This window comes from Polypterus senegalus, chromosome 7 (genome assembly GCF_016835505.1).
Source record: "Polypterus senegalus isolate Bchr_013 chromosome 7, ASM1683550v1, whole genome shotgun sequence".
In the NCBI taxonomy this organism is placed as follows: Eukaryota; Metazoa; Chordata; class Cladistia; order Polypteriformes; family Polypteridae; genus Polypterus; species Polypterus senegalus.
In genome coordinates this window covers 134742793-134757836 of record NC_053160.1, presented here as the reverse complement: position 1 = coordinate 134757836, position 15044 = coordinate 134742793, and the positions used below count along the sequence as shown (strand labels likewise).

Below are 15044 nucleotides of genomic sequence, written 5' to 3'. Positions count from 1 at the left end.
TCTCATCGCCCGCCTCACTCAAAGTTGTGCTGCCGGCTGGAGCAGGTGCTGCAACGTGAGGTCCAGGCCGATCCAGTTCTTCGCCGGTCTCCTCCAATGCAGTCTGTGGCAGGCCGTAATGTGAACTTCAAACCAGCTTAGATTTTGAGGTAAATTTAGCTACTGTTTCCTGCTCTTTCTGACCCCTTGGTCCCCTCATGTTTTAACACACTTGTAATTGAATCCCCTCGGGCTTATTAAAGACAGGACATCTTGGATAGACAATAAAAAAAAGAAACAATCTTTCGCTGGCAGCAGTGTTAGACATCCATTTCTTGCAACAGATGAGACCAAATCCAGAATATGATTTTGAAAAGGAAAAATTACTGAAATGAAGCATTATTAACCTTCTGAAAAATATTTTATTCTGTATGATTTTAAGTTACATTATTTTTAAAAACTGGATAACGTTTGAATCTTTGACCTAATATTGAAAAATACTTTCATGTGGGGTGGAGGGGGAATCAAGTGTTTAAGGCTTCAAACAAATGCATCTGATTTCTGAAAGAAAAAGACAAGTAGATACTTAAGAAAAATGTTTAATATACACATGCAAATACAATAACAATTGTGCTCATAATTATGAGCTTTGCAAATATTTTACACAGTGTGTTTCTCCATTCAGTATCTGTTCTATGAATTAGCGTATTTACTCACATATTATGCCTTATATCAACATTAGATATGAGTGCAGCATCCCCATAATGCAAACCACCTTTTTGTTTTGTTTTGTCAGCATTAAGGAATTCATTGAGAAATAAAACAGAAACACAAAGAGTTGTTAAAGACTGAATAAAATTCTCAAAACCTAAGACACTAGTCGAATAAAATGTGTGTTAGCATTGGGCACCAACTGCAAATCCTACAATACAGAAAAGTTTCTTGCCACATCTATTAACATTACGATTGGTGATCCATGTGAAAGTGCTGAGAGCATTTGGAAAAATGCAGGACTGCAATGAGGCCATCAATTCAGACACACAATGTGTAAAACGACTGTTCAATCCATGAGTCTATTAATTTTATACTGGCCATAATTCTTGTCACAAAAACACAATTGTTTTAATGGAAGACTGACTGAAAATAGTAAAGCTGTAGATATATTTTAATAGGGTGCATGTCTTGAAAACTTGGCACTGACCGACGTTTTCCATTTTGTTTCACAAATCCACCCATTCTGTTTCACTCCGTTGAATTACCTCAGAAAAAAAAAATTTTCGAGGAGCTGAGAATCGAGGTCCTGACTGGCTTCTGCCGATGGCCACCGAAGTTAAAGCACTAATTGCCACCATGCACAGCCACACACACGTGAAAGGAAAACACCCATCCAGCAATTGTTGCTTGTTTGTGTTACTAGAGGTGGTTTCCTTCCAAGCTGTACTCGTGAAAATATCCTGCGTAAACCGTAGCTTAAAACATGTCAGTGTTTCAGGAATAGGCATATCTAGTGTTAATAAAACATCTGTTCTTTTGTAATCATGGCATTACTGCCAAAACTCCTGTTGTTTCACAAGATTTCTCACTCCTGTGCATAGTATGTATACGATACTCATATGCGAGTAAATACGGCTCTTGTATATGGAAAGACAGCGAATGACACAGCAACAAATGAAATGATGCCGCCTTCCTTGACATTTTTTAACAATTTATTTTCATATATAATTTTTTTTTTGCAAATTGCTTCTACCTAACCTGCAAAGTCCAAAACAAATTTCAGTTATACTTAAACATGAAACAGTCTTGGATTGATATTATATATATTATATATATTAGGATAAACATAAAATCACAAATTACAGTATAAAATGCATTATATCTGATAATCCAGTTGTAACAAAAGTCTATTGTTCGTTCTTCATGTCAGTCCTCATGTGTGTCAGACAATGGCTGAAAACTTTGGCAACTCAAACAGGAGAAAATGTCACTGTGTTTACAAACAACTTTTGTAAAGATCAGACTAGTGTACCCAAGGCTCAGAGATCTGTGATCAGAAATGGAGAAGCCGAGCAGAGTGCAACGTCCTTCACACACAGCTCACAAAGTCACTGGCGTACAACTGCCAGGTAAATTCTCCATTTTTGCATAGTTCATACAGCACGGGAAAGTGACAAAGGTGTGCCATATTAAGAGCAAGGCGGTGGTGCCAGGTGACAGCAGTGATGCATGCTGGGTCCCTTGATATGCTCCAAGGACGAGCTACCTATTGTTGTTAGACATTGAATACTGGTTTTGCTTCTGTTGAAGTAGTTCAGTGATTGCCAGGAGCTTTTTCAAGCTATGCTGAAAACACAAACAAAACAAAATTGTTATTGGTCTATAGATACATGAATCATATGAACGAAGAACGTTCTTTGGATTATGACCTTTCTAACACAAAAGCCTCAATTTTGTAGCATTATAATTTCCATAATGACGTGCAAGTGAATATCAAATGTTGAGACACTCCCTACTGATGTAGAGGCTGAAATCAGGACAATCCACTAATAAGATCTTCTAACTAATGAGAATTAAGTGAAAGACAAAAGAAACACAGAGGTGTTGCTTTTAGGTTCCAAGTTTCCTCTAAAATCTTTTTGCAACTTTAGCATTCATATTAATGTGCCAATGTGCCTGGAAAATCTGTGAAATTTAACTGCCCTTATGCCCCCAACTCCAGTTCAGGGTTGTGTAACATACCAGTATTGGAAAAGTACTGGTTAAACAGTACAATGCATGTATTTTGGGATTTTTGCTACAGACATAGACAGATAGATAGACAGATAGCAGCAGCAGCATATTGATAAAAAAAAAATATTAAATTGAACAGTGATAAAAATGCATGTAAAAACAGACAATTACTTTGAATAATGTTAACGTTTAATCCCCCCCCTCGGGTGGAACTGAAGAGTCGCATAGTGTGGGGGAGGAACGATCTCCTCATTCTGTCATTGGAGCAAGACAATCACAGCAGTCTGTTGCTGAAGCTGCTCCTCTGCCTGGAGATGACATTGTTCAATGGATGCAGTGGATTCTCCATGATTGACAGGAGCCTGCTCAGCATCTGTCGCTCCGCCACAGATTTTAAACTATCCAGCTTCATTCCTACAATAGAGCCTGCCTTCCTAACAAGTTTCTCCAGGTGTGAGGTGTCCTCCTTCTTTATTCTGCCTCCCCAGCACACCACCGCGTAGAATAGGGCACTCGCCACAACCGTCTGGTAGAACATCTGCAGCATCTTATTGCAGATGTTGAAGGACGCCAACCCTCTAAGGAAGTATAGTAGGCTCTGACCTTTCTTACACAGAGCATCAGTATTGGCAGTCTAGTCCAATTTATCATCCAGCTGTACTCCCAGGTATTTATACAGTAGGTCTGTACCCTCTGCACACAGTCTCCTCTGATGATCACGGGGTCCATGAGGGGCCTGGGCCTCCTAAAATCCACCACCAGTTCCTTGGTCTTGCTGGTGTTCAGGTGTAAGTGGTTTAAGTCAAACCATTTAATAAAGTCCTTGATTAGCTTCCTATACTCCTCCTCCTGCCCACTCCTGATGCAGCCCACGATAGCAGTGTCGTCAGCAAACTTTTGCACGTGGCAGGACTCCGAATCGAATTGGAAGTCTGATGTATATAGGCTGAACAGGACCGGAAAAAGTATAGTCCCCTGCGGCGCTCCTGTGTTGCTGACCACAATGTCAGACCTGCAGTTCCGGAGATGCACATACTGAGGTCTGTCTGTAAGATAGTCCACGATCCATGCCTCCAGGTGTGAATCTACTCCCATCTCTGTCAGCTGTCCTTAAGGAGCAGAGGTTGGATGGTGTTAAAGGCACTAGAGAAGTCCAAAAACATAATTCTTACAGCACCACTGTCTCTGTCCAAGTGGGAGAGGGATCGGTGCAGCATATAGATGATGGCATTTTCCGCTCCCACCTTCTCCTGGTATGCGAACTGCAGAGGGTCGAGGGCGTGGTGGACCTGTGGCCTCAGGTGGTGAAGCAGCAGCCGCTCCATGGTCTTCATCACATTACGTCAGAGCAACAGGCTGGAAGTCATTCAGCTCACTAGGACGTGATACCTTTGGGACTGGGGTGATACAAGTTGTCTTCCAAAGCCTCAGGACTCTCCCCTGTTCCAGGCTCAGGTTGAAGATGCGCTGTAGAAGACTCCCCAGTTCCAGTGCACAGGCCTTCAGCAGTCATGGTGATACTCCATCTGGACCTGCTGCTTTGCTAGCACGGTCTCCTCAGCTCTCTGCGCTGCTGTAATTGTGGGTGGAGATGTCTCTCCTATGCTGGTATCAGCAGAAGGATGGTTGGAGGATGCAGTACTCCGAGATGAGAGTGGGTTAGGGTATTCAAACCTGTTAAAGAAGTTGTTCATTTGGTTTGCTCTCTCCACGTCCCTTTTGATGGTGTCACCCCGCTTCGAGCTGCAGCCAGTGGTGATCTTCATCCCATCTCACACTTCCTTCATGCTAATGTTATTCTGCAACTTTTGCTCCAGCTTTCTCCTGTACTGCTCCTTCGCCACCCTGAGCTGGACTCGTTACTTCTGCACGCGCTTTCCTCCCAATCTCATGCCTACCTGGGAGGCTGGATTAAAACGAGGGGTTGGAGATATGTCTTAACTGATTCTGAACAATCCAAGCCTGTAAAACTGGTATCGGTACCAAAGTCAAAACTTTTAGTATCAATTCAACACTACTCTAGTCCACATTACTCTGCAAGACTATGCATCACTGTTCATACACCCTCCCATCCCAATCCTTATTTTTGAATAACCAATGGCCAAAGTGTCTGTCCTCATGCACCATCTATAACAACTTAGCACCCACCATTCTGCCAGCCTCTCAGTTGCCCAGGAATGATCTTCACAGTTGACCAGATGAAGAAAGAACTATGGAAACTCAACTAATGCAAAGCTGCTGGACTTGATAATCCTAAGGTACTAAAAGAGTGCCCTGGGCAACTGTGTGTAATTTTACAGCATATCTTCAATCTATTTCTGATCCTACAAAGAGTTAGAGCTGCATGGTAAACATCTTGTGTGGCACCAATCCCCATGACAGAGTAACCAAAAGTCTTAAATGACTACCGATCAGTGGCTCTACCATCAAACACATATTACAAAGACATTGGAAAGGCTAATATTGGCTCAATTGTAGCCCCTGGTCAAAAGAGCACTGTACCCTCTGTAGTTTGCCTACCAGGACCACATATTGGTGAACGATTATGTTATCTATCTGCTGAAGAGAACCTACTCCAATCTGAAAAAACAGGTTAGCAGTGTGAGGATATGGTTGGTCGACTTCTCTACTGCATTCATCACCATATAGCCCAAACTGCTGGGGGTGAAGCTCCGGTCAATGAAGGTTGTTTCTACCACTGTGATCTGAACAATGGACTACATAACTGACAGACCACAGTTTGTGCAGCTTAACTACTGTACATTGCATATGGTCATGAGTAGCACCAGTGCCACACAAGGAACTCTATTGGCTCCATTCCTGTTTACCCCCGAACAGCTCAGACTACATACAATACTTAATCATACTATCTGCAGATGTAGAAATGGTGAAATCACAAAAATATCTCATGGTGCATCTAAAGGACAACTCTGAGTGGAGTACCAACACATAGGCTGTACTATGAGAAGGGTCAGAGTTGCATCTATTTCCTGAAGAGGTTAAGGTTGTTTGGTGTATGCAGGACACTCTTTCTTGTTTTTTATAACTCTGTAAAGACCAATGTATTTTCCTGTATTGTATTGTGCTGGGGAAAGAGCAATAGACTAGTAACATACCACTAAATTAAATATATTAAAAGACTAGGTCATTCTTGGGAGTCAGGCTGGACTGCCTGGAGAGCGTGGAAGCTGCTTATTATCCTGGGCAATGAATCCCTTTTAAAGGTTTGGATAAACAGAGGAGTATGGTACTTTTAACTACAGACTGAGACAACTGCACCTTTCCAAGGAGTGCTATGTAACGTCATTTCCACCCTCATCATGTTTTTGTTAACTCTCAGCTTGACAACTGTAACATTCTCCTTTTTGTGGTCTCAGACAAATTACAAAATACATTATAGCACATATAGAATTCTGTACTCAATTTTAGCACATGACAATAAAACTACTTCACTCATTTCCCTGTACTGGCTACTTGTTCAGAATTGTACATTTTAATTTGCTAACATATAAAGCTGTTTATTGCTATCTATATGTATGGCATATTACAATATCACACACTCCCTCACAATTTCCAGTGTAGAGCTGTTCTTTTTTTTTTTTTTTTTAATTTTATTGATTTTATTGAAATCACACATCATTCCAAACAAATAGATCAATTTTAAAAAAATAGGATTCAAAACAAATCAACCCCCACCACTGAGAAAGAGAGCATGGGCAGCAGAATAAAATTTACAACTAGTAAAAATAAGTAAATAGATGAATTAATAAGTGAATAAAGATAAATGGAGGAGAGAGAGAGATGGGGAGAGAATCTGCTTCCTCAGTGCTTTAACAGCTTATTCTAAAATGTTATTAATTAGATTCTGCCAGGTTTTGAAAAATTTCTGCACAGATCCTCTAAAGTGAGAATTAGATTTTTTCCAATTTCAAATAATATAAAACATCAGTTACCCACTGACTTAAAAGATGAGAGTTTGTATTCTTCCAGTTTAGCAAAATAAGTCTGCGTGCCAATAGTGTAGTAAAGACAATTACAGTTTGTTTGTTCTTCTCCACTTTAAGCCTATCTGGAAGAACACCAAACACAGCTGTTAATGGGTTAGGAGGGATTGAGACACCAAGACTGTCTGGAAGGCATTGAAACATTTTGGTCCAGAATTATGTTAATTTGGTGCAGGCCCAAAACATGTGACCCAGTGAGGCTGGAACTTGATTTCAGCGTTCGCAGGTTGGATCTTGCCCTGGAAACATTTTGGGCAATTTTAAACGACAGATGTGCTCAATATATAATTTTGAGTTGAATAATTGTATGCTTTGCGCATATGGAGCTCGAGTGAATTCTCTGGATTGCTACTTTCCACTCCTTTTCTGAGATGTTGAGTGAGAAATCTTTTTCCCACTGTCTTCTTGGATCTTTAAAAGGGAGGCACTGTAAAATGGTTTTATATATATTGCAGAAATGCTGTCTAAGTCCTCGAAACTGAGCAATATTTTTTCCAGCATAGAGGGAGGTGGGAAAAATTGGGCAGGTTCTGTTTAACAAGTTTCTAATTTGCAGATAGTGAAAGAAATGTGTTGCTAGAAAGTTAAATTTGGTGTGTAATTGTTTGTCGGATGCAAAGGCATTGTCTATGTACAGATCTCAATAAGTGATTTAATGCCAAATGTTTTCGAGATATTAAAAACTGCATATGTTTGCAAGGGTTGAAAAAGTTGGTTCTCATGCAGAAGTGCCACCGATAAAAGATTCTCTATCTTAAAATACTTCCTACATTGGTTCCTTATTCTGAGTGAGTGAAGCACAATTGGGTTGTTAGTATATCGGCAATAACTTGTATTAATTGGGGCACAAAGCAGAAAATATAAAGAAGGACTGTAGGATTTTATTTCTATTGTGGACAAAACCTGTGTATATTCATCTATTTGTGTCCATGTCCAGGTTTTTATAGTTTGTGTTTGCTGCCCAGTAAAAAAACTGAAAGTTAGGTAGAGCCATGCCACCTTCTGCCTTTGTAGGGTCGCTCTTTGGATACGTGGATGTTTTAAATTCCAAATAAATGAGGTTATGGTTGAATTTAATTTCTTAAAAAATGATTTATTGATGTATATTGGAATGTTTTGAAATAAGAAGAGAAGCTTAGGGAGGATATTCATCGTAACAATGTTAATTCTTCAAGCTAAAGTGAGATGAAGGGTTGACCATCCATGCAAGTCTTCCTTAATTTTTTCCATACAGATGGTGAACTTTTGTTGAAAAAGATCTTTATGTTTACTGCTGATTTTCAATGATAAAAAGAAAGGTGTCCAATCTAATATTGTATGCTTGAGAATTCATTGGAAAGAGCACACTTTTATTCAAATTGATTCTGAGGCCAGAAATCTTCTGAAATTCTGTTAGTGCTGTTAGGACAGCAGGCACAATATTTTGTGGGTCTGATATATACAGTACCTTATCATCTGCATATAGAGAAATTTTCTGTTCCAAGTCCTTCTCTGATAATCCTGAATGTTTGACTTTGCGGGTGAATATATTACATTAAACAGGCTGCTTTTTATTATGCATTTTAAATGCAAGTCACTGGGTAATTCAGCTCCTGGGTTTTAGGACTCCAAAGAATTTATTTAATTCAACTTGATTAAATAGCGGTACATACGGCAAATGTAAATTCTTTTAATGACTGCACTGTCTGCTTTGGGAGATGTATATTTTTTACTCTGTGCCCTTTTTTAAGTTACCATAAGTACAAGATTCATGTACTGTAGATTGTATATAATGGTTGTCGATAATTTTAAAATTAATAATTATTCAGGCTATAAATATAAATTTCTATGACTCCCAACAGTAATTTCTAGCAGTTTAATGATTATGTACACTGGTGTATATATGAATGCCATATTCTGGAAATCCATATACAACTCAAAGGAAACTCTTATGAAATTCCATTACATTTTAGTGTCAAATTCCTTCACCATTTACAATGTACATCATCTCTCTAGGAATCAACATGTCATTTATAAAGACACACAAATAAATACAATGTAAAATTAGGTATTGCCATTTTGTTCCAAAAAAAAATATCAAGAACGAACAAAATTAATCTTCCTTTGAAGAGCATTATTCTAACTACTGAGCAAGCATGAAATAGTAATATTTTTCCCTAAAACAGTTTTCATGTTTACCTTTAAAAATTTAGAAATTTGTAATAACATTAACTTTATCACATACACTCAATCCACTTAAGGGAACAGCACTTGGTACAAAAGAGGAACCAGCCCTGGACAGGGCCGATATGCTAGTTAATTTGGTGTTCCAGATGAAGTGATTCTTCTGGTATGTATTTTGAGAGCACTTTCTTACTGGTTTGCTATAATTAGTGAAAAACATATTAAAACAAGGAAAAATGAAAAAAACGAAACTGGTAAAGTGATTTTGTGCCAATAATTTAGTACCGTCAAGGTAATGCTTTGTATGAATACTTGTATATAAATTGTGTGTAATAACAGTGTATCCATTTAAGAATATTATCCAGATTGCTATGCAGTTCAACCTGATTGGGGAGTTACAGCAAACAGGAAAGACAGGACAGGATGTGCCTTGTGCTATGTTCGCTCAAATGAATATGAGATAGAAGCTGTATTTTACCTGCAGTCAAACATATTTAGTACCAGAGTGTTAATCGGCATTTCAACAGGTAAAAGGAACATGTGTTAATTAATCATTACATGAATCAGTAACAAATGTGCTTTGTTAAAAATGTGTTGGTTTCTGAAACGTATATACAAATATATTAAAGGTATCTACCAAAACTGACAAAATATTTGGGCATACCACCCACTCATGTACATACCCACACTCACAAAGAGGGTCAATTTACAACAACAAATTACCCTAAACTACAGATCCATGTGGATATGGGAAGTAAACCATTTCTCCTAAAGTTTACTCATATTTATTACTTTGTAAATTCATACAGAAATTCACCCTAATCTTGAATTCACAAGTTTCTGGGTTCTAACATGTTCCCTAACTAATATGAGAAAAAGGAGAAGACACTACCTTTTTATACTTAGAATACAGATTTATTTGAGAATTCACAACAGTCATAAAAACTATGGCTTCAAAAATTCATTTAACTAAATGTGATCTTGACTTTTCTTACCTGTTGTGCCCCACGCTCATTGCTAAGAGTGCGAAGTTCATCTGAGTGTGTTACACAGATCTCATGTAAAGCAGCAAGATCACGAGACAAGTCAGTTGTAAAGTGCTCTGATTCGGGAAGTTCAGGAACATTCTGCAGAAAAGGGAAAAATAAAATGAAACAATTTTAGGATATATCCCTAATGCTTCTCCAAATTATCTGTCATTAGCTACTCATATTAAAAACCAACTATAACATAAAAACTCACAAAACAATTCAGAATCTTAGAATAATATATAAGATTTACAAATTTAAAAAATATGACTCATGATGCTACACAGCCTTGTCTATACTCTGGTCACCCTAGCTGGCAATATATTCAGGGTTCACCATCCAAATCTATACTAATAAAAGGCAAAGCTCTCACTGACTCACTCACTCACTCATCACTAATTTTCCAACTTCCCGTGTAGGTAGAAGGCTGAAATTTGCCAAGCTCATTCCTTACAGTTTACTTACAAAAGTTGGGCAGGTTTCATGTCAAAATTCTACATGTAATGGTCATAACTGGAACATATTTTTTTCCATATACTGTAATGGACGTTAGCTCGATGGCCGTGTTGGGGCACAGAGCTGCGTGTGACACCGAATACTTTATTCGCGAGATACAAGTTTAATGAGAAGACACAAGGTATAAACGAGACTTTGGATCACTTTGTAACGGAGTTAAAATTGCTGTAGTGAGAAACTTTTAAGTGCCGGGTCTTACCTAAGATTAAATAAAGCTGTGGACATCGCAACATCACACAAGAGAGCAGCTCTCATGAACTGACTGAACGCAGTACGAGTGATTACTTCCATGCATTAAACCTGTTCAAAAAACGCATTACACAATTGACAAGGTAGGAAAAGAATGTGCTCCGAGTTGAGCTCCACAGCTAACACGGTCTTGCAGAAGCAACTTCGTCACGCTGCCAGCAAATACTCACAGAAAAATCCACAAGTTAATACACACGCTGTCTCTAGAGTTTCTCCACACTCAATGTATTCCTCGCATCCCCTTTATACCCTCTGATCTCTCTTTTCAATTCAGATGCCTCCAGTTTCCAGTAAGGCTATGCTGCGCGATGACAAGTAATAAGTCTCAGGAACAGACCGTTCAAAAGGATGCCATTGATTTCAGGCAAGATTGCTTTTCTCCTGGACAACTATACGTTGCATTCTCAAGAGTGAGCTCGCGCAGCTTCATCATATTACAACCGGAGTGCAGCCAGAAACTTTTAAGTGCCGGGTCTTAGCTAACATTAAATAAAGCCGTGGACATCGCAACATCACACAAGAGAGCAGCTCACGTGAACTCACTGAACGCAGTATGAGTGATCACTTTCATGCATCAAACCTGTTCAAAAAACGCATTACACAATTGACAAGGTGATGGCTTTATATGTCGTTCGTTTATAAAATAGCGGAGAAGCTGTGTAAAGGCTGTTTCACAAAAAACCAGCGGAGCGTCTTATATGAGTAGGCCGTCAGCTAAAGAAGGGAATCAATAAATATCTATAATCGTAATAAACGAACAAAAAATAACGTACAAGCCGCAGATTAAATAAAGGAAATGGGTACCTGAACAGTAAAGTCTCGAATAGCTACACAATAACTATAATAATCGTAATAAACGAACAATAAAACAGTACAGAACCGCGAAGCAAGGAGAAACGATGGCCTTATATGGCGTTCGTTTATAAAGCATCGGAGAAGCTGTGTGAAGGCAGCTACACAAAAAAACAGCAGAGCGCCACACTCTGAATGTATTCCTGGCTTCACCGTTATACCCTCTGATCTCCCATTTCAATTCAAATGCCTCAAATTTCCAGTAAGGCTCTGCTTCGCGATGACAATTAATAAATCTCAGGGACACACCCTACAAAAGGTTGCCATTGATTTGAGACAACATTGCTTTCCTCCTGGACAAAACTATATGTTGCATTCTCAAAAGTAATCTCAGTGCACAGCTTGGTCATATTACAACCGGACTGCTGAACTGACAACGTGGTATACAAAGAGATCCTTAACAAATAGTTATTGGTATATTTTCCCTCAGTTTAAAAAGGTTTTCTTTTCTTCTTAGTAAAAATTTAAAAGCAGTTCTTCGTCGCTGTGAAGCATGGGGATTTTGCTATATACAGTATATATATATATATAAATATATATGTATCTATAATAATAAAAGGCAAAGCCCTCACTGACTCATCACTAATTCTCCAACTTCCCGTGTAGGTAGAAGGCTGAAATTTGACAGGCTCATTACTTACAGCTTCCTTACAAAAGTTGGGCAGGTTTCATTTCGAAATTCTACGCGTAATGGTCATAACTGGAAGCTATTTTCTCCATATACTGTAATGGAGTTGAGCTCGAAAGCCGTGGGGGGAGTTTAGTGTGACATCATCACGCCTCCCACGTAATCACGTGAACTGTCAACACAGTACGTAGAAAACCAGGAAGAGCTCCAAAAAGCGCTGAAGAAAACATGCATTATATAGTTGAGAAGGCAGCGAAACAATAAGAAGCGAGCGAGTGACATATACAACCATATTCATGAGTGCTGCTACTTTAGAAACAAAGCACGGTGTAAACCTAAAGTTTAAATTAAGTTCACAGACACGCTGCTGCTGGTATTTGTCATGCCCACAGGTAATGCGGGATACAAGTTTAATGAGAGGACGCAGGATATAAACGAGAGTTTTGATCACTTTGTAACCAAGTTAAAAATGGCTGTGCTTATGCAAATTCCAAGAGACTGTGTTTGTGGGGGATTGACAGTTAAGGCGGGTGGGGGAGTCACGTCATCATCTCCCCTCCCATTCACCTCATTTCGCTCGGAGCTGAGCTCCGCAGCTAACGCAGTCTTACGGAAGTGACTTTGTGACACTGCTACCAAATACTCACAGAAAAATCCACAAGTTAATACACACGCTGTCTCTAGAGTTTCTCCACACTGAATCCTCCAGGCACTACTTACAAAAGGTTACATTGACAAGCGTGTTACGTTACTTTTAAAATGTTTCCTTTTCTTAGCACAAGCACAGCTGAGAAGCTTCGATGCATGTGCTCCATAACGCGTTAAAAAATAATGCATTTAATCATATTTTCAATTCCAAGCAAAGGGGAACTTCTGTCAATGCATGATTTCCTGGTACACCGATTACATTGATCAGCGCTTCCCGATTCATTTTACCCTCGCACCCCCTTGGTTTGAGAAGTATGAAAAAATATGAGGTTAACACAGAAAAACAGATCACCAATTGAATCTTTATGAATAATCGATTCACCATCAATAATTGTTTTGGTAAAGCCATACTCAGTGTAATCCTTCCATTTTATAAATTTTCCGCCACTAGCCATGATTAAATGAACGGTAAAAAAGTGAGAGCGAAGCGAGTGTGACTTATTCAGGCAGGCAGGTGACAGCTCAATAGCTTGAATTTGGATATAAGTAGGTTCTATTTAGTCGGCAGAAATATCTTTGGTAGGAATGGAAGTTGAATTTAGTCTTTAAATTTCTATGGTAAAGAAAAAGTAATGCAATGATGACTAAATTTAACTATATAAAGTCAAAACTTGTGTATATATAAAGTCATTCCCGAATATATAAAGTCAAAACTTGGTTATATAAAGTCACTGTCGGAATAAATAAAGTCAAAACTTGAATATATAAAGTCAGCGTCGGTATATATAAAGTCAAAACTTGTTTCTGAATATATAAAGTCAAAACTTGAATATATAATGTCAGCGTCAGAATATATAAAGCGCTTTTTTTTCATTACTTAAATAACTGTAGGTTTGGTAATTTTGCAATCAGTTTGTAATGCCACTTGCCTTTTACCTATAGATTCCATGGAATATGCAAGTATGAAGTCATTTTCAAAATCTATTTATATAGAAAAATATGTTTTTACTTTATTATGTAATGTGCTTAGCTGATTAAAACCTTTTGTTTCGCTTTTCACAAATAAATACATGTAGGCAGTTTTAAGCAGCACACTCCGAGAAAGTTTTTTGGTTTTTTTTTAACCTGAAAACATACAGTAACATTTACAGTAATCCCTCTCTATATTACGCTTCGACGTTTGCGGCTTCACTCTATCGCGGATTTTAAATGTAAGCATATTTAAATATATAACACTTTTTTTGCTGCTTCACAGGTTTCTGCTTGAACAATGGGTCTTTTTACTTCTGGTACATGCTTCCTCAGTTGGTTTGCCCAGTTGATTTTATACAAGGGATGCTACTGGCATATGGCTGAGAAGCTACCCAATCAGAGCATGCAGTTAAGTTCCTGTGTGCTGATTGGCTCAGCGATGGAGTGGCAAATTTGATTCCGGGGCGTTAACCAGGAAGTCTTGTCTCGCTCATAGTCAAGCTCTTTGTTATGGCTCCAAAACGATCTGCTCCTGCTACTGCTTCAGGCGCCGTGCCCAAGCGCCAATGGAAGATGCCAACGACTGTCAAAAAGATAAAAGTTTTGGATATGCTGAAGGAAGGGAACAGCAACACCACATATTATTTAGGTTTTACTGTATATAAACAGTGTGTTTACATACATAATTTCAATGAATCTTACCAAATATCTATGAGAATACAAAGGGTTTATGCTGTATATCTGTGCAAGAAATGTTTATAAGAGTGTGGGAGAGTTTATAAGGGCTTAAAATATATAAAAATAACCATATAAGCATATGGTTTTTACTTTGCGGATTTTCACCTTTTGCAGGGGGGTTCTGGAACGTAACCCCTGCGATAGGCGAGTGATGACTGTAAAGTGAAAATACATGCAAACAATATCTGTTTATAGATATTATAGACCTTTTTTTACATTGTCTCAAGCTGTATTAGGCTATCTAGGCCAGGGGTGTCGAACTCCAGGCCTGGAGGGCTGCAGTGTCTACAGGTTTTCATTCTAACCTTTTTCCTAATCATTGACTAGGATTCACTGCTAATTAACTTCCTTTCCCCATCACTTTAATAGCCTTGTTAGAAGAGTTCAGCCCTTTGAATTGATTTGTTTCTTTATTAAATGACAGCCAAACAGAAATGAGATGTGAAACGAGCCAAACTATGACGAGCTAAACTGAAACGTCAAACTCCAACCAATTTCACTCTAACTAGTTTCTTAATGAGAAACTATAATTTTTGCTGT

The 15044-nt window shown here is 38.5% G+C and overlaps 1 protein-coding gene across 1 annotated transcript in view; it reads right to left on the bottom strand.

Moving 5' to 3' along the window:
- Positions 1 to 562: 562 nt before the first annotated feature.
- The window catches only part of LOC120532863 (ras GTPase-activating protein 1-like), a 183507-nt gene continuing 169025 nt past the window's right edge, over positions 563 to 15044 (bottom strand). Inside the window, exons 24-25 of the mRNA XM_039759308.1 lie at positions 9869 to 10000; positions 563 to 2319 (exon numbers count right to left, since the gene is read on the bottom strand). Coding sequence (XP_039615242.1) covers positions 2236 to 2319; positions 9869 to 10000 — 216 coding nt within the window. The 3' untranslated portion in view covers positions 563 to 2235. The remainder of the gene's footprint in view (positions 2320 to 9868; positions 10001 to 15044) is intronic.